The sequence below is a fragment of the Camelus ferus genome, chromosome 11 (genome assembly GCF_009834535.1).
Source record: "Camelus ferus isolate YT-003-E chromosome 11, BCGSAC_Cfer_1.0, whole genome shotgun sequence".
Taxonomy (NCBI): Eukaryota; Metazoa; Chordata; class Mammalia; order Artiodactyla; family Camelidae; genus Camelus; species Camelus ferus.
The window spans coordinates 18348468-18366931 of NC_045706.1; the positions used below are offsets into that span (position 1 = coordinate 18348468).

The 18464-nt window shown below is 37.0% G+C and overlaps 1 protein-coding gene across 16 annotated transcripts in view; it reads right to left on the reverse strand.

Moving 5' to 3' along the window:
• Positions 1 to 513: 513 nt before the first annotated feature.
• Positions 514 to 18464, reverse strand: part of ADD3 (adducin 3) — a 116379-nt gene continuing 98428 nt past the window's right edge. For 15 of the 16 annotated variants that reach the window (XM_014563164.2, XM_014563161.2, XM_032490962.1 and 12 more), the window contains 13 exons: positions 17149 to 17296; positions 15255 to 15406; positions 14201 to 14281; positions 13184 to 13333; positions 12559 to 12702; positions 12349 to 12447; positions 11029 to 11211; positions 10190 to 10447; positions 8782 to 8901; positions 8150 to 8236; positions 5097 to 5220; positions 3378 to 3473; positions 514 to 2770 (listed from right to left, as the gene is read on the reverse strand). In XM_014563164.2, the coding sequence (XP_014418650.1) occupies positions 2478 to 2770; positions 3378 to 3473; positions 5097 to 5220; positions 8150 to 8236; positions 8782 to 8901; positions 10190 to 10447; positions 11029 to 11211; positions 12349 to 12447; positions 12559 to 12702; positions 13184 to 13333; positions 14201 to 14281; positions 15255 to 15406; positions 17149 to 17296 (1935 nt within the window). In that variant the 3' untranslated portion in view covers positions 514 to 2477. The remainder of the gene's footprint in view (positions 2771 to 3377; positions 3474 to 5096; positions 5221 to 8149; positions 8237 to 8781; positions 8902 to 10189; positions 10448 to 11028; positions 11212 to 12348; positions 12448 to 12558; positions 12703 to 13183; positions 13334 to 14200; positions 14282 to 15254; positions 15407 to 17148; positions 17297 to 18464) is intronic. The other variant, XM_032490968.1, reaches the window with a different exon arrangement.

An 18464-nucleotide genomic window follows, 5' to 3' on the forward strand; every position in this document is an offset into this window, starting at 1 on the left:
GAAACACATACATAACTGAACAAGAGCTGGAAGGGAATAAAATAGTTTTTGAATGTTAATGTCGGAAAATTGTAACCTACTTTCCATTCTTCCACTATCTTCTTTATTATTACATTGTTATTTAAATAAAAATCAAAGACAAGGTAATGTATAAACTCAGCATATATTCTGTAACAGTTTCTAGTCCACATCCACAGATCTGAACAGTAGCAATGAGACAGAGAATCAGAATTCTAAGTCCTTCAAAGATCTTCAGATGTCAGAGAAATAGCTAAGGGTGCCACATTCTATCAAGACAAAGATAGGTCACTTAGGAAATATTTACTCCAAAATGAGCTGAAACAAGAAGGGTTTTAAATAGTTTTCAACTAATTTGAAAATAAAGGTATCAGGTCCTTATTCAGAAGCGTCAATCTTACGCAAAATCTCACTGCAGCATAAAACTCAACAGTCTACAGAGTAATTCAGGATGAGTAACCACCCCTGAATTGAAAGCTCATGATATCAAATCCATCTATTTAAAATACTGTTTATTTGTGATTTTACATTAATTAGCATTACATCTAAGAGCAATATCAGATAACATTTATACATTTTCCACAGGACACAGAGGTTCATTGGCTCATTCTTTATGCCAAAGCAAGTAAATAGAGGCATTAGCAAAAGGTGCAAATAGTTCACTGTTGCGTTTAAAAAATATTTATGCGCAATTGCATTCATTTAAGATATATATATTTTTAAAAAGTTATGGAAAAGCATAGTTCACAGGTTACTGTTTCTACATACATTGTAATACAATATAAATGATGTAGAACATAAAAGAATCCTCAAATACAGAATTAAGCAACTGAAAGTTTCCACTAAGATTAAAACACTGATTCCAGTAGTTAGTGAGTGAGATCTAGAATGAACTTTCTAGGCTCTGTTTCAACTTTGCATCATCTTAGACACACCGTCAAACAGAACCAGCCCCAGAAAACACTATAATCAATGTAATCTTTTACACGCCAATTCATCTTTCAGAAATACTTTGGATTATTTTTACCCACTGTTTTGGATCACTGATTTTACATTGATTTGTGACATCACTTGGGTGAAGGGGAAAAAACTATATTAAGTCTAGGTTTAAATTTGTATTTACATTAGAAAGAAAGTTAACTGAGAAGATAAGAAAAATTTATAAAAATCAAGAAGTGGTAGTTTTCTCATGGTGGGGGGGGGGATTAGACCCACTGATTTCTTCTTGGGCTGCATGCTAAAAATACGTAAGTGAAAAGGATTTGACCCTTTTAAACTTCAAATATCAACTAAGAAATATAACGATTTTGGCAGAGAAGCAGAATTTTTGAAATTTGGGACATGTTTCAAATAAATTATGCTTCAAATCCTATCATGACTATGAGTCATTATCAAACTAGAATTCTTCTCATGACATCTCTTTTGCTCCCTTCATTTTACACTTTCTCTTTCTTTTCCTTTTCATTTGGTTACCTTGTGAGAGCTTCTTCATTCATAGCAATACTAAGAGAAAAATACATCATAAGGTTCAAATATGAATCTTATTATGCCTTTACATGCTCTAATCCCCTTTTGATACCAAGTCCCAGGGTTTTTGAATTATATTTAAGTATACTTAGTACCAAGCAGCCTCAAACATGCTCTACTGTTAAATGATTGGCTAATGTGCTTATGACACTTTTATACTGAATGGTATACAAACATCTCAACATACAAAAGTCATTTTTGCCAGAGTTAAACTAAATAACCCACGTTATGTGTATAAAATCCCCTTTGTTGAAAAATAAGGGGCTTTCTAAACTAATAAAAAAGGAATTTTTCAAAAATTATAGTTTACTAAAATGACCTTTTTTTTTTTTTGGCAAAGTTACTTCAGGTGAGGAATTTTATACTATGAATAAAATTCCAAATGAATCTTTTCTTAAATTTAAAAAAAACATGTGCCAGTGTATACTAATGCTATAGATTCTTATCTTAGAAGCTTTTAAAGCATTCTGTTAATGCCCATTGAAACAATGGGAACCCAAAAGGTACAGTCAATAATCATGGTAAAAAACTATAATCTGATTACCAAGTGAAGAAGGTGCTGAGAAACAAAAATTCTCTCACTTGTTCACTGGTAATTTCTTTCCAACAGATATTTCGTAGAAGGCCTGAAGTAATTCAGACAGATAATCTGTTTTTGGTGATTATAATACTTCATGAGGGCAGAGCTAATTAAAACTAGCAATTGTTTAAAAATTCCAAACTTTTTTTGGACATGTAAAATGAGAGATGAATTTGAAAGTGTTTTTCATAATGTTTTTCTTTTAGTATAAAACCTCTTTCCAGTTCTTAAAAGTCCAGTTTGCTGCATACCCCCAATCTGATCTACCACTGCATATTAATAATCAACTTAAATGTGGTTTTTAAATGTGCAATGTCACATTGTAATAATAATAATTATAAAATGACTTTATTTAGGCTTCAACCTTCTCCTTTTTTTTGTTCTTTTTCAGAAAAGAAGGAGTGCGGAATTTCTTCTTTTTCTTGGATGGTGATTTTGAAGGTGAGCCTTCAGGTGACATGACTTCTTCAATTTTTTCTGGAGACTTAATGGTAATCTCGATGTTTTCTATGGTGGTGCTTGTAGTCAACCTACTCACTCGCTGAGCAAGCTCCTCCTCAACACTATGCACATCATCCTTGCCGTTCACTATCAGGACAGGCATGTCCATGGAGATGAAGCTCTTGGAAAATAGCTCATCGTTTTCTACAAAAAGGGATTTAAAAAAAATTATTTTATATGGTCAATATCTTTGCTTTATTCCATAAAACAGAAGTGTCTAAGCAATGTACTAAGGCATTACTTTAATTCCAATAAAGGTAGACCATTATTTTGATAGACTATGGTCCTACTAGCATGAAGCTAATGTTCTTAAGTAGTATAAAAGTTGTAAAGACCACAGAATGAAGGCTACATAAGTCTGGTTTGATGACGTGATAGTCATTGTAAAGCAAGTCAGTATAAATGAGGAAGACAACATACATATATTTCTCTTTAATTCTGCAGTCATTTTGCAATCAAAACTGAAACAGATTTCATGCTTCTGACTGGAAGACATACGACAAGCCGATTTTAATTTCACAAATTCTTAAGAACTACAGGTAGCCAAAATCCAGATTAAGGCAAATCAATATAAATGCTGATCAAAAGTAGCACCCCATTTAATAAGAAATAACATTATCGGGAGCTTTAAGTAAAATCCATGGCAAACTTACTGCAGTCAGGTGTTCATTTCTTTACATGAAAACAAATGACAGAGGGACAAACTCTAAAGACTGACTCGGTGAAAGCTGTGGGAAATCACATTGAATACCTTCTAATTTTTCAGGGATATTTTGCGGTGACTGAGTTTGAGACTGAATTTGTGAAACAGATGAAGCGTCATCTGAGAGTAATTCCTGCTCAGCATCTGTCGGATAAGAGTTTAGTTAAAAGCCATGCAAAACAAAGAAGCATAAGATTTCAGGGAGGTTAATGCTACATCGAATGTCTGCACACACAGGGATGATAAACTCTCCAGCAATGAGCTGAGCATGCTAACAGTTATCCCACATATTGGTAACTATGCACCAAGAGGAGGTTAATGGGTTAATATTTCTGGCTGCTAACAGTAATTTCACATACATGCTTTTAAGGAAGCATGGTTGCTGGCAGCCCAGGCAAATAATATGTATGCATTTAGCTTTTGCTAGTGTTAGAAAACCAAAATGTATCGAGCAGCCAAATGGAGAGAAACATGAAAGCCTCACCAATGATGCTACGTTAATGAGGCAGAATGTCTCACTGAATTTTTGAACAATATCCAATTAGTGACTCCTGTCAGAGCAATATTAGTGAGCTAACTCAGGTCATAATGAATGTGGAAGAAACTATTTATAAAGTTATATATAAAAGGCGATGGTTCTGTTGTGCAATATTTGTTACCTGGCATCTTTAGGCTTTCAAAAAATAAGAGATTGAAGAGGACATTTTACAAAATACAAAAATGAAGTTTCCAACCTTATGTTAGAACAAATTCAATATCACTTAGAACACTTAGTGTAATTACATTGATGAGTCAGGATGGCTCCCTTTTGTGCTAAAGACACTGACACACCGATAAAAACTATTCCCTGGATGATTCAGATGTCACTAGTTCTTTCTATATGGTAACTAACGGGGACAAAGATTCTTTAATTATTGGTTCTGTTTTGCTTCGGGTAAAAATTTCAACTGCATGTTATGGATGCTCTAAAGCAGAGACTGTTACTCTCTTTTGGGGTCATAGACTTCTTGTCCTCCACCTTGAACCCTTCTTTCCTCAAATGTATATCATACAAGATTAAGCATGTATTTTTCAGATGGCTCATGGACTGTCTGAAGCTTATTCAAAAACTCAAAATTGAGAACCCTTCTTATAAAGAATCTCTTATTCTTGAGAAAAAGGAAGCTAGTATTGAATTGGCCAGGGCATTTTCATGAACAATTCTTAAATATAACCCTGACTTAGGGTTCTGAACTCAGAAAAATGCAATCTCACTAGAGTACCCATGTGCTTAAGGAAAGTCACATAAAAACAAGCAATTTGCTCTATATTTATAAATTATAATATTGGCACCTTGAGATATCCAGAAAAAGTAGAGATGTTTACAAAGCATTAAAGCAATATACTTGTAAATCTATTATTATGTCAAAGTAAAAATTTTTAAAAAGACACATATTCTGAGATGTTTAAATCTATTAATGTATCTACACTTTCTTTAGCTGGGGATTTCACTTTACTATAGAAGAGTGAAACTTTTTGTTAGCTATCAGATGCTTTCTGAGGAAAACAGTCTTCTCCTCATGTTAACATACATGGTCTGTGGTAGCTCTTTGCATTTTAGTCCTATCTATACTCAAGTAAGGACTGGGAGAGAGGACATGGAACAACTGACTGTAAAAGGAACGTTAAAAAAAACAACAAAACACTGACTGCCTTCTATTCTCCAACTTGAGGGGCTCTGTGGCCAGGAGTGTAGTTATCCTGGGCTTAATCTCAGCATGAACTAACCTTCCAGGCCTTGCTGTTTACGCTCGATTGTCTTCTTATACTCCTCAAGCTCTCCTTCTGTGAGATGGCTGAAGGGGTTGGGGGGAGCTGGGGGGCTGTGATCATCATCTTCAAACTGCATGGTCTGGAGAAGAAAAACAATGACTTGTTACCAAGAGTCTAACTTATGTCTATATATTTATTTATATGGATATTTACATATATATACACAAATTCATACACACACACAAATGTATATATGATGTTTGTGACACTCCACCTCATAACAATCATAAGAAATGATAAAGCAATGTGCTTTGTTTAAAACACACGTATCAGATTAATGCTTTTAGACTACTGATCCAATGGACTAAAACTGCCAGTGATGTTTCCTCAAATGAGCCTGCATAGGTCAATTTTAATAACTCTTAAAAAGGAAAACACTAAGCCAAGTTCTAGAAAGCTTCATACAAGTAAGAAATATCTTAAAAAACCAAGAATTTCAAAAAGCCTTTTTAAAAAAGCCTCAGAAAAATAAAGCTGTACCAAAAGAACTTTAAATTTGCTATGAAAATAAACTTGTACCTACTTGCTCTAGGAAAGAAATTAATGAGACTTTCAGTTAAACCTGGCAGATTGAACCCATGCGTTTAAAAAAATTCCTCCCTAAACCCTACTAAAATGATAGTAAAGAAACAACAACAAAAATGGTATAAACTTTTAAGGACAAAAAAATGGAAGAGGAGACAACCGAGGATGAGAAATGATAGCACACTGTTGGAAGATGGAAAGCAGGTGGAAGAGTGAGTGGCAGAGCTGAGAAAACTGAAGCCTCAGCCCTGCAAAGAAGGATGCAAAGGAGAAGCGTGCTCATCTGCCCTGCAGAGGTCTGGTAAGGCTCAGTAACTAGAGGCATCAGGAAAGACAAAAGGCGGTGGTGAAGAAAAGCTAAAAAGAGGGACAAGTTAAGAGTCTGAATAAGGGACAGACAGATTCTCAGGTCCCCTTTCCTGGTCCACACAGCTGAGCAATTACCTCTCCCTCTTCTCTGTGGAAGATCAGAGGCTTATTCTTCAGAGCAACTGATTAAGGGATACAAAACACAGCTGAAGGCTCTCAGAATGATAGTGGGAGACTGGCAGGAGAGTGGAGAATTCTCCAGGTAAGTTAAATGGGCCCAGATAAAAGAATCACAGACACTAACATTTGGGGATTCTTCAAAGAAACAACTCGGTGCACATTCAGTCACTCTACAGTGGAGCTCACCAGTTCCCAAGCGCTGCACACACCCAGGGCTTCTGATTGACTTTCAGTGTCTCTCTCTTTCTTTTTTTTTTTTTTTTTTTTTTTTTTGGTGGGGGTAGGTAATTAGGTTTATTTATTTATTCTTAGAGGAGGTACTGGAGATTGAACCCAGGACCTTATGCATGCTAAGCGTGTGCTCTACAACTTGAGCTATATCCTCCCCTGTAGTGTCTTATTATTAAATACAGACAGACTACCACGGATTTCTAGACACTTGAGGAAAGTTTCCAACATGGAAGAGACCAGAATTAAGAAGAAAAAGGGGCTCAGAAGAAACAGACAATAAAGGGAGCCAAGAAAATGTAAAATTGATTTCCTTAGGGCTATAAGAGAAAATATTGTGTCCAGAAAGACCAGGATGTTACTTTTTAAAAAAAGAATATTCAGAGAATAAGAAGCCTTAAAAATTAAAAAAAAAAAATCAAAATAGAAAATGAAATCGAAGCCTTGGAAAATAAAGGTAAGCAAATCTCCCAGAAAGTAGGATTAAAAGACAAAGATGGAAAGTAGAAACTGAAAACAAAATCAGAGGCTCAAAGTGATCCAACTAATAGTGTATCCAGACGGAAAAAGACTACTTACTGAAGAAATATTTTAAAAAGAATTGAAGGACATAAATTTGCAGACTGAAAAGGGTTACTACATGGTAAAAACAAAGACTAAAAAGAAATCTGCAAATCATAAAATTTCAGAACAGCAGGAATGTAGAAAAAGTCTAAAAGAAAAAGAGTCCTATACAAAGGTACCTGAATCACAATACTGTCCTCCTTCTCAACAGTAATATGGAGGTAGGGGGCAATCGGGTAATGCTTTTCATATTATTTGTAAAGGAAAATTCTGTATCATTACATGCACATTTGAAGGCAGAATACCAGGCCTTCTGACTGTTACCTCCTATGTATCCTTTCTTAGAAAGCTATTAGAGGATGCGCCCAATGATAAAGGAGCAAATCAAGAAAGTGGAAGACATTCAGTGCAGGAAATGGACACTGCACAGGTGAGGAGCACAGGATCCTCGGGATGGGCCTGTTCATCTGGCCTAGAGAGCAGCGAGCCCAGACCTGGACCAGAATGACAGAAGGCTGGAGCTGAGAGATTACCTGCTATCTTTGATCCCATGGAATATAATATTAAGAAAAGTTTGGGAAGAACTAAGCCAATGTAACCCACATACTAAGTCAATGAAAAAAGCAGGCAACTTTTTCTCCAGGGGGAGAAAAGCTGTATAAGAAAGGAAATGTCATCCTGGGATACTACCTGGCTCAGCAGGAAACGTTTAAATACAAATGCGGAAAGCTGATTAGACAAAGCATTGTGATACAGCCTCACTGGGAGAATGAAAGAGGGAAGCCTTGTGTAAACAGGCTAAAATCCTCATCATCCATGGAGAGGTCACTACGGTCTTTCATTAATTCTAGGATGCACTTTCCCCCCAGTATTTTCCAATCTCTCAAATTGGGGTTCTTCTTATAATTGATGGCTTCCTACCATTATAATTATCAGAGACTTTTTTCTCTTTTAGTGATAACATAAAATAATGGTACTTAACAAGAAAAGGCAGAATAAAGATGCTCTTTAGAAACAAAGATAAACGCTAGAAGAAAAGTCCTTGTCCTTAGAAACTGGAAATTGAAGATGACATTTTAACTCTTGTGGATTATTTGACTTTTAGGCTTGTGCTTATATTAACTTTAGTAAAAACAAATACTCATATTTAAAAAGCAAAGAAGTTAAGTGAAAACAAAAATCATATTGCTTCACAGACTTACAGAAGGAGGCTTATCCACAACAATTCCAGCAAGCAACTGAGATTGTGGTCCTGCTGTTTTCAAGTCATATCGATTTTGTTCTCGAATCTGAATTGAAAAACAGTATCAACAAATTTTTGGGAGCAACTCTGCAGGTGACCTCTGGCTTACTATTCAACCACCCCGGAGTAAGAGTCTCTTTAATTCCCCCTCCATAAGGCCCTTTTACCATCCTAACAACTCACATTAATCTCCACCACTCTTCCTGATGTATGATTTCCTACTGTCTTACATTGTTACAGAACCACATTTTTCACTAATACAGCAGAAATATGTTTACTACCTCTTCCCCATATAGCCCTCTCACCGTAACTAGCAGAGCTGGAGGTATTCAATACAAGCTAAAATTAATTAGAATTACATGAGGTCTTGGGTTCAATCCCCGGTACCTCCATTAAAAAGGTAAATAAACAAACCTAATTACCTATCAGCCCCCCCCCCACAAAAAAAAGAACTTTAAAATTATACAGAATTAAATTTCAAATTCTGTATTCAAAACCTTAAGCTTGGTATTAGTCAGATTCAATCACTAGTGATTTAAACATAAAGCACCATAAACATGCCTCCTCTAGCCACAGAAGACCACTTCTTACCTTATTTCTCTTTTCTAGTACTTCATTCGGGTTTGTGTTTAAGGGAACAAACTGATTTGGATCTTCAATTTTGATAGGTGTTCCACTGCTAACTTTAGAAGAGTCCTCCGCTTTCATCCACTAAAGAATCAAAAATTTTCTAGAATGAAGCTTTGTGTTAAGAGAAATATGGTCGGTTCTTGACAACTGTTTATTGACTCATGGAGGGGGGCATACACTGCCAATATGTTAAAGAATTTCACTAAGCAGTATCTAAGTGGTCAATTAGTGTACGTGTGTCTCATGTTAGTTAGAATCAGCATTCACTTAAAAACAAATGTCATTACTATTCACGTGAATACTCAATTATTCTTCTACTTAAGTTTTTTCTCCTTTTGGCATTTTAAATACGTTGGTGAGAGTATTTCAAGCGTAGATCTAGAGCTTGATCTCACATTAACTCACATCCAGAGTTGCCACCTACATTGAAGTTTCATCAAGTGATGACGACTAAGAAGTTACCAAAGAGGACTCAAGAAATCTCTTAAGACTTAGTTTTCCAGACTTCACTTTTCATATTTGGCTGACACAATGGGCCAAGGCCCTGACCAGCATTTTATAAAGGGGATAATCTAGCAGTCATTTGTAGTAAAATGGCAACACAGGGTGAAAGGGGTAATTCTTCTCATTTACCCCACATTATATTCCTTTAAGAAAGTCAGTATTCATCAAGATTAATGATGGCTGGCCATCAGCCTCTGTCAATAAAATTAATTCTGGGAAACTTATGTTCTTTTACTAAGAGATAAGAAATTATACAGACCAAGGAAAAACACTGATGCCTAGGCATTTCCATATAGAATATTACTGATTTATATGATAGGATGAACTAATTTTGAGTACCTAGAGAATATTTGGTGATAAACACTCCAAAATTAAACCAAATCTGAAGCAAAATGCTATAAAAGAGAAACCATATAGGATCTTGCCTAAGGGTAGCTATGTGCAGTAATTCAGGAGATTTGGCACCATTAGGTGTTGATAACTTTTATAGTTCTGACTCATGGGTGCCATATAAACTACAAAGCAGTACCATGTAATACGGGTAAAATTGGGCTCCAGGGTCAGACTGCCTGCATCCAGACTCTGCTTTTACCATTCACAAATGATTAACTAACCGTTTAATCATTTGTTTTGCTCACCTATAAAATGGAGAGGAAAAACAGCATCCTTTCCATACTAGGATTAAATGTGATATTCATACGTATGGCACTTAGAACAAAGTGCCTCGCACAAAGGTTACCTGATAAAGTTACAGTGCATTACTGTTAATTTGTATTTTACTTTCCCAATATTTTCAGAACATCCAATTCATCAGTAACCAGGCAAAGTATTTAGTAAAGGCAAACCATGAGAAAGAGGGGCATACTGTGATTTTGGTCCTGGGGCTGGTTTCCCCGTTCCGAGACTCCTCAGGGACATTCACTTTCATGTAAGTATTTGGTGAGTTCAGCCATCTTGTTTTCTCACGCTGCTGCCTCTGTGCCATGTATTTCAGAGGAGACAGTGGCACTGTATCATCTTCAAAGGAAAAGGCAGTCACAGTCGCTGGGATTTCCACATCACTCTTGTGCCTAGGCTTTTCTCGAATGAGAGGATGCCTGTAAGCGTAGCCTGTTCTGTATCCCTAGGGGAGGGAAAAACCACATTTGAAATAATCAAACTGTACCAAGCACACCATTTGGAGTATAATTCTTTAAACAAATGCTTCAACGAGACTCCTTTACTGAAAAACAAATAAAGGGGAAAACATCCTTCCAAACTCCACATAACCTCCACATAATACTAGAGTTGAAATTAAGCAAATTTCAAGATCTGGTTAAAACTGATTCCAGCTGACAGAAATTTCCACTCACATAACCATTCCTGACAAAGGTAATTTCAAAACTGCTGGCTGGAAACATTTTTTCTAGCTATAAACTGGTTTTCTGGAGGCCGAATCTCAGTGCTCATTTAAGTCTTTGTTCCTGGGTCTGAAGGCAATCTGCCTTCCGACTCTTAGTGGAAGAGGGTAACTCTAAGATAGGACAACATGTACAGGTTTCACTGTTTCTTAAAAATGTGGTAAAATTACACTGAATTCATCCTGGGGTCAAACTCTGCTCCCAGAGGAGTAAGGAACATGTTCCCAAACCAAAGGGACATGGAAACAGCTGCTCTTGAGTCTGAAAACACAAAACCCAAGTTTATGTTCAATTTTCCACCTACCAAATTATCCAGAGTCCTCATCAGTCCTTCAAACTCAATCTCGCCAACCTTCCATTTTTGATGGGAAGCCATATTCACTCCTCCTCCTCCAGCGGCTGCTACGGTGTGGGTGAAAGTTTTGTACTTCTGAAGATCCAGGACAAGCAGATTGTCCACCCCACCTGCCCCTGCTAATGCCCGCACCTGTAAGCAATGGCACAATATAGACGCACAGGATGTAAAGACCAGAATTAGTATTTCACTTTTAAAAAAGCACAAGTTTGATTCAGCAGATATTTGTAATTCTTGTTCAGGATACTAACAAAGAAATACACTTGTGAAAGCAGGCAGCTAAAGTGTCTTATCCACCTATCTGAAAAGACACCTTCCAGGACTCTCAAAAATCCTGATGGAAAACACATTTAGAGGCATACCTTTTAATATTTCAAGAAACCGAATTCTCTTGACAAATTTTAAAGTTCTTTTCTTGTAGTTTTCCCATGGCAATCCAGCTAATACTTTGGCTGAAAGTTATAATTTTAAAGGAATATAAACACTATATTGTAAATTTAAGGATATTTAGGCAGAAGAAGTCAGCTAGTTATCTTAATTTAATTTAGCTCTTTATAGCCTCATTTGAGAAGGAGTGACAATTAAAACACAAAAGAAAAAAAAACATTGGTTGTTAGGACAAGTTAAAGTTGGTAGGAAAAGTTTTTTCCCCCTTTTTGGTGGCCCTTCCATAAACTCAGATTATTACCATTTGCTTCAAAAGAATCTGCTTAATTTTCTTAAAGAGGAAAATCAGGGCTGTTAAATACATTCAGCTTCTCTGGGGAAAAAGTGGTTAACAAATACCTAATCCATTATAACAAGGAGGCCGAGACTGAGGCTCTGGACTCTCTGGAAATTGCATGAGTTCATAAAACTTCTGGCGCTGCTCTTAAACTTTTTCTAAAAGTGGCCACAACACATCTGATCTTTGATAACTGGCGATCACCTTTGTTTCTCAATTAGCACCATACCACTGGAGGGTGAAAATGGGGAAATGCAACTGTATCATCTTAAAAAAGTAGGATTATGGGGAAAATGAAGTTTACGAGGCACTTAGGTTTGGTGTGTGTGTCTGTATGCGAAGTTTAATTTTCTTTCCTCCTGTTTTTAATTCAAGAGGTACCTGAGTTGACCCTTTTTATTCAAGTGAAGCAGAACTTCTCTTAAAAGATAAAATAAAGTAAAACGCCACCAACTGATAGAACTTTGGAAATAAGTAAACATAAAACCCAAGTAAACAAATAACAAAGAAAAAGAAAGGGGGGGGAGGTAAACAATATTTCTTACCTGAATCTCACAGGCTATCTGCACATTAAAAACGTAATGAAAAGCCTCCTCGACTGTTTCTCCAAGTGCCACCACACCATGGTTTCTGAGTACCAGCACCTAAAATAGAATCCCAAAGCAATCCCTTTAAATAACTGGCATAGCTCACACTGCTTTCATCAACAGTAACAGCACCAAAATAGCTCCTTAGATAGAAACTCTACTACATACCTTACAACTTGGTCCCAGAACTTTCTGCAGTTGAATTCTCTCCTCCTGTTCATCAAGTGACCCTTGGTAGTCATAATAGGCGACATCTCCCAGGATCAGGGACTCTTGAGAAATTGGAAGGATCCCGCACTTCATGGAGGATACCTATTTGATTGGGTCCATGCCAAGATGACACATTTAGTTACTAATCACGCTTTTGTAGAAATGGATTCTCCAGTTAGCTCAGAAAGCACTGGCTTCTTCCCTGTGTTCACCATTCCAACCCACCTCCCACTTTAGTTCTTTGCTTCTTCAAGAGGGAAAAAAAGAACTTGGCCTACTATTCAATTTACATGCTGTGCCAGATATTATGAAAGAAGCTTTGCTTTAAAGAACTCAGTGACCCAATTATTAAAATGATTAGTTCAAAAATGCAAATGCTATCTCTCCAGTTGTTTCCTAGAATGACAGCATTTAGTCCAAAGGGCCTTTTGCTTTCTGGATATGCAGAGGATTAATATTTTGAAAATGATTTCAAATGGCAGATCTGAAAGCGTGCAGACTGTAAAGTATCATATGTAAGGAAAGCCCTGAAAATTACACACTTCCCAGGGTTATTGTTGTTTTTGGCCCTGCAGTGACTTACAGCTGCTGTTGCAAGGGTATGGATGTGGATCACGCACTTAACATCAGGACGTGTTGAATAGATTGCCGCATGGGGACTGAATCCTGTGTGGTCAATTTTCAAATTAGTACTTCCCTGATCAACCACTTCTCCTATTATATTGACTTTCACCTAGAAAATCAGAAAGACGTAATTAATTGGTACACATGCATCAAAGTTTGCTTGAGTTCTACAAGCTAAACCAGGGAGTGGCAAACTTTTATCAAAATGCAGGTAGGAAATATTATAGATTTTGTGGGCCTCTGCTGCAACTACTCAATGCTACCGCTGGAGTATAAAAGCAGCCACAAACTACCGTAAAAGAATGGGTGTGGCCTTTGTCCCCATAAAACTTTATTTACAAAAATAAGTAGTCTCCAACAAAACTTAGTATTTAGCAAGATGCACAATTTCCAAGAAACTGAATAACTTAAGCTCTTCACCAAAGGTCTGGACAAGTCTGACATTTACGGAACTGGCTGGAAAAATGTCCATTTGCTAATTAACACTGCAGCACCAGAACCAAGGTAGTTCCTGCTATTTTAGAGGACAATGTCAGTGGCTAGGAGTAAAATCATGGAAAAATAAAATGCTGGAATGTCAGACCCTATGCCCACACCAACTGAACTTTGTTTAAATTTGCCTGTGAAGTACACAGACGTGTGTGTGTGTGTGTGTGTTTCTTTCTTTCTTTCTTTTTTAATTTTAAACAAATTACAGAGAGTACAGGGTGGAAAAAAAATCAAAAGATTCTCTTCAAAACATGAATAGGTTTACTGATTAGAACAATTCATTTATTAGGCTCTTCAACTACCCTGTTTTTCTTGAACCCTGAAGCTTTTCTTAAAAATAAATATTAACTTTTCAAATTCTTCCCTGTTCATTGGTAAATGTTTTTCCATCCATACCTTTTCTTGTTCTGTCCTGTACTAAAAGCTAAAAACGGTCAGAAAAGCACAAGGAAGCACAGAAAAAGTAACACAGGAATAAAAAATGTACCAAATTGGAGGCTGTGGCTTCAGAAAAAGACAGGCCTCTGGGTATTATTATTATGTGGTCTTGCTCCTTACTTATTCTTACCTGGGAGAAAGAAAAAACAAACAATATTGAATTACTATGAGGTGTTCATGTTTTCCAGTATGAAAATTACTAGGAATATATTTACAATGAATAACTGTAAGAGATCTGGGGGAAAATGACCAAAGCAGAAATGAAAGGTGTGCAACGTAAAACTTTCCTTGAAAAGTTTTCTTCCCTCAACCTTTAAGCACTTGCTAAAAAATTCTAACGTTAGCTTCTCATTTACTGGACTTACCTAAAGTGTTAATTTGGGGGCTCTAAGGTTGTTTAGGGTCAGCTACATTCATGAGAAACAAATGACAATATTATTCAAATGAATGTGGTAATGATGATAATCTTGATTTACAATATAAAAATTAAGGGGAAATGGGCAAAGGAAAGACAACAGAGTCTCTTCCTAAGAAGGAATTAAGGTGGAAATGGAAGGGGAAACTAAGAAACAGCCGAGAGGAAAGGATGAAAAGTTGTAGGAAGACTGTATCTCACATCTGTGCCATTTTTATCACACGATATTTTCATACTTCTTTGCTTCTAAATATTATCTTGTTTCCAAATGTGGCAACACGAAAACAAGATGATGATGAATGGGAAAAGCGTATTTAAAAAATAAAGACCCGGGAGGAAACTTCCCTGACCCCTTCCGTTTTCCCTGCCCCAAATGCTTTTTAAAGCACTTTTTAATATCATTGACTCACAGATATAATTAATACACACAGAGAAAATTCTGTCAGCAGGATTTCTTCTGGTATACGTTCTACAACTGGTCTGAATTAAAGGATCAACAGATAGTAAGCGGCGAAGAAAGTTGGGGTAACTGCAGCGATAAAGTTTAAATCAGGATAAGGTTGTGATCTGGCATGCTAGGTTCAGAGAATAAGGTCTGAAAACTGGACTTCTGAGTAAAAGTGAGAGGAGTACAGTTGCCTTCTAGTTGGGATTTTTTAAAAAAGGAATTGAAAGCCAAAGGACTCACTGAGATATACGTATTTGCCAGGTGGGCCCATCCAAACAAGTCTGCAAGTCTGTACAGGCTGGCAAGTTTACAGCGAGTAAGCTTTTCTCCTTTCACGTATGAGGATGTATCTGCCCCAGGAAGGTCATTGATAGGTGTGACCATGCCGAGACCTAAAAGAGGAAAAATTGTGGAGAGAGATTCAGGTCAAATAATTCTTTACCTGAAAATTAGTTGCCAGGCAGCCCGGGTCTGGGAGTGTCCCAGCCTTGTAAATGGTGATCTGAAATTTATCAGCCCACACAATGTTTCATTAGCTTATCTTCCTTCAGAGAAGTACACTGAGTGTAAAAACACGTACCAGCTATCGTCTTGCTGTTTCATCTAGTACTTGTTAGGGAGTGATATTAGGGACGCTAGGCTCACACCACTGGGGAAAAATGGTCATGTGATCCCAATGGTGAAAACGTTATGAATACTGAGGTTATTGCTAATTTTATGATGAAAAGATCTCGACAGAAAGCTACCTTTCTATTACCTCTTTTGACTTTTATTCAACCAAAAGATATTTAAAAATGCATTCAAACAGTGGTCTGGTTTCTGCCCTTCCCAAGCAACAAAAACTAGTCTTAATCTCTAATAATCCAATTGCTACATTCAACTTTTGCTCAAGTCTTCATTCTCCTGGACACCATTTACCCCCTCTCACAGAGAATTCTTCTCCAGGCTTGTATGGTCTGGATCTCTTATCCTTTTGCCCTTACGCACTCTTATTAGGGTGTATGGCTCATAAGAGATACTCAATATTACAGGAAACGTGAACCAAACTAGGTCAATCTTTTTAATTTTTCTGTTCCTTCTGACAGAATGTTTCTCCCAAGCTGGGAGAGTGAGTGATTTTGAAACTCCTCATTCTCCTCCCCCTGCCTCTGCCATCACCACATTCAAACCTGTTGCTGTCTTCTCTACTTTTCCTTGGCTTTGCCGTTCTCATTGATCTCAACCTTCTTGTACCCACAACCACTACTTTAGTTCAAGCACTTATAACTCACACTGGGACTCTTTCAAAGATCCGTTAGCCAGTATGTATGTGCCAACATTCTGATCCACTTAAGAGTGCAACCATCATGTCTCTTTTCACGCTACTCTTCTGTTTGGGAAGTACTTGAATTCATCAAACTCCTATTTATAAACCTTTAATCAGGAAGAAAGAAAAGAAGTAATATAGGAAGAAAGAGAAGGAAAAGAAAAAAAGGGGAAAAGAAAACCCCTTATCTCGGAGATGAAGTAGTCCCTAATGGCCTGGCACCTGCCCCAGTACCGCAGTGAGTTCTGTACATCTCACTGAGCTTGAACTCAATGCCTTATGATTCTTGGTATCCTTAAAGTGTTCAGTTAACCAAACTGGTGTTCTCACCAAAGAACTGTTGAATAAATAAAATGTCCTAAACTCTTTTAGACCAAGGTCTAACTGCTCCATCCTTTAAAGCCTGGTTACTTCAGGCCTCACTACTTCCATAAAGTTCTCTCAGTCCACTTCAGCCAATAATCAATTTCAACACTGGGTTTACAGCAAGATGGCTTAGAAAAGGTCATTAGGCAATTTCTTATGAGCTGCTTTGTAATTTTTTCCTCTACAGTTATCTTGCAGTTTTAATCTTTTGTGCATTCATTGTTATGTCTCAACTCAACTATGCATTTATCTGGGGCAGGGGCCACATTTTATAATTATTTTGTAATCTTCCAAAGTCTAGTAAATGTCTGGTTGGGATGAAAAAGTAAGCGAGACTAACACTATTGTACTCTAAGTACTGGATGTTATAAATTTAAGGACTGAATCAGAGCAGAATATGCTGCTAGAGATGTGCAGTGTTCAAAGTAAAGATAAGATTACAATTTTTAAAATTTTACAGACCTGAAGTACTGAGGGGAGGTGAAGTAAAGCCTGAAAAAGAATTGGCCATGATGTAATCTGCAATCTGTTGCAATGCTAGTAATCCAGTTGGATTGTGGCCTTTCTTCATCTGTTCTTGAATAAGGCATTCCAGGTCTTCCCGAAAGGCCTGTAATACGCAAAAATTATCACTGAACACATGCATCTTACCTGGAGCAGAACGACCCAAACATAACTTGCTCTGAAATAATCAATCTTTCCCATTCCTCTTTGGAATAACTTTCATCTATACTATTTTAAAACAAACAGAAAACACAAAATAATAAAATTAAAACACTAGAAGAAAAAGCAAGAAGCTTGTTTTCAGAGGAGGAAAAATCATTAGGTATTTTTAATTTCAAAGAAAATAAACTATTATAACATCTACAATAGACAGGTACAGGTAAAAGCAACTCTGTTAATAACATGCAGCCAGAGCACCAAATACAGACTGATGCAAGAAGAGACCTCGTCAGCTAGGTTAGGGCAGCGTCCGCCCCTATCTGAAAGGGGCATGAGTCTGACTACAGTGACTCACAGCACAAGTCTTGACGAAGACACAGTAAATCATGGCCTCCATTTTATGATTTCCATGGCAATTCCTCAGCTCTATAAACTCTGAAAGCAAACTTGTAAAGAGCTGAGAGCTTATTACTCCCCTTCTGCAACACTGTGCTAAAGAAAGAACTTTCCCCCCTAACTTTGGGTACTATATGTTCCTCTTCTGGAACTCTGCTGTTACCTTTTCTTTTTAGGTGTGGTGTGGTGTGGTGTGGTGTGGTGTGGTGTGGGGTGTGTGTGTGTGTGTGTGTGTGTGTGTGTGTGTGGCAGGAACAGTGTTTATATAAAAAAATCCTGAACATTAAGAGAAAAATCTCTATTCCAGTAACCCTTGAGTTGCTAATATGATTCATCATTTGAAACATCTTTCAATCCTTCATATTAGTTGAAATAGCTGTTTTTGTATTTCCATCACATCCAACCAACACTTATTTTATCAAATTCATCATTTATTCTCTTGCTTCTGTCTATATTCATTCATTTTAAACACGAAGGTTCTTGCAATATAAATCATCTAGACCTTACTCTTCCTTTTGAGATTGGGTACATGGGTAGTAGAATGCCCTGCTAAAAATTAAATTTAATTTACTCCCATTTCACCTAGGAGGGAGAAAGCAGAAAATGGCTTTGGAATCATTACCTCCTAGAGGAGTAGGTACGGACACCATGGGGATCACCGGGAAATTCTCCTTAGAAGGGTGGCTCTCCGAGTCACTGACAGTAGCCTTCTTCGAAGA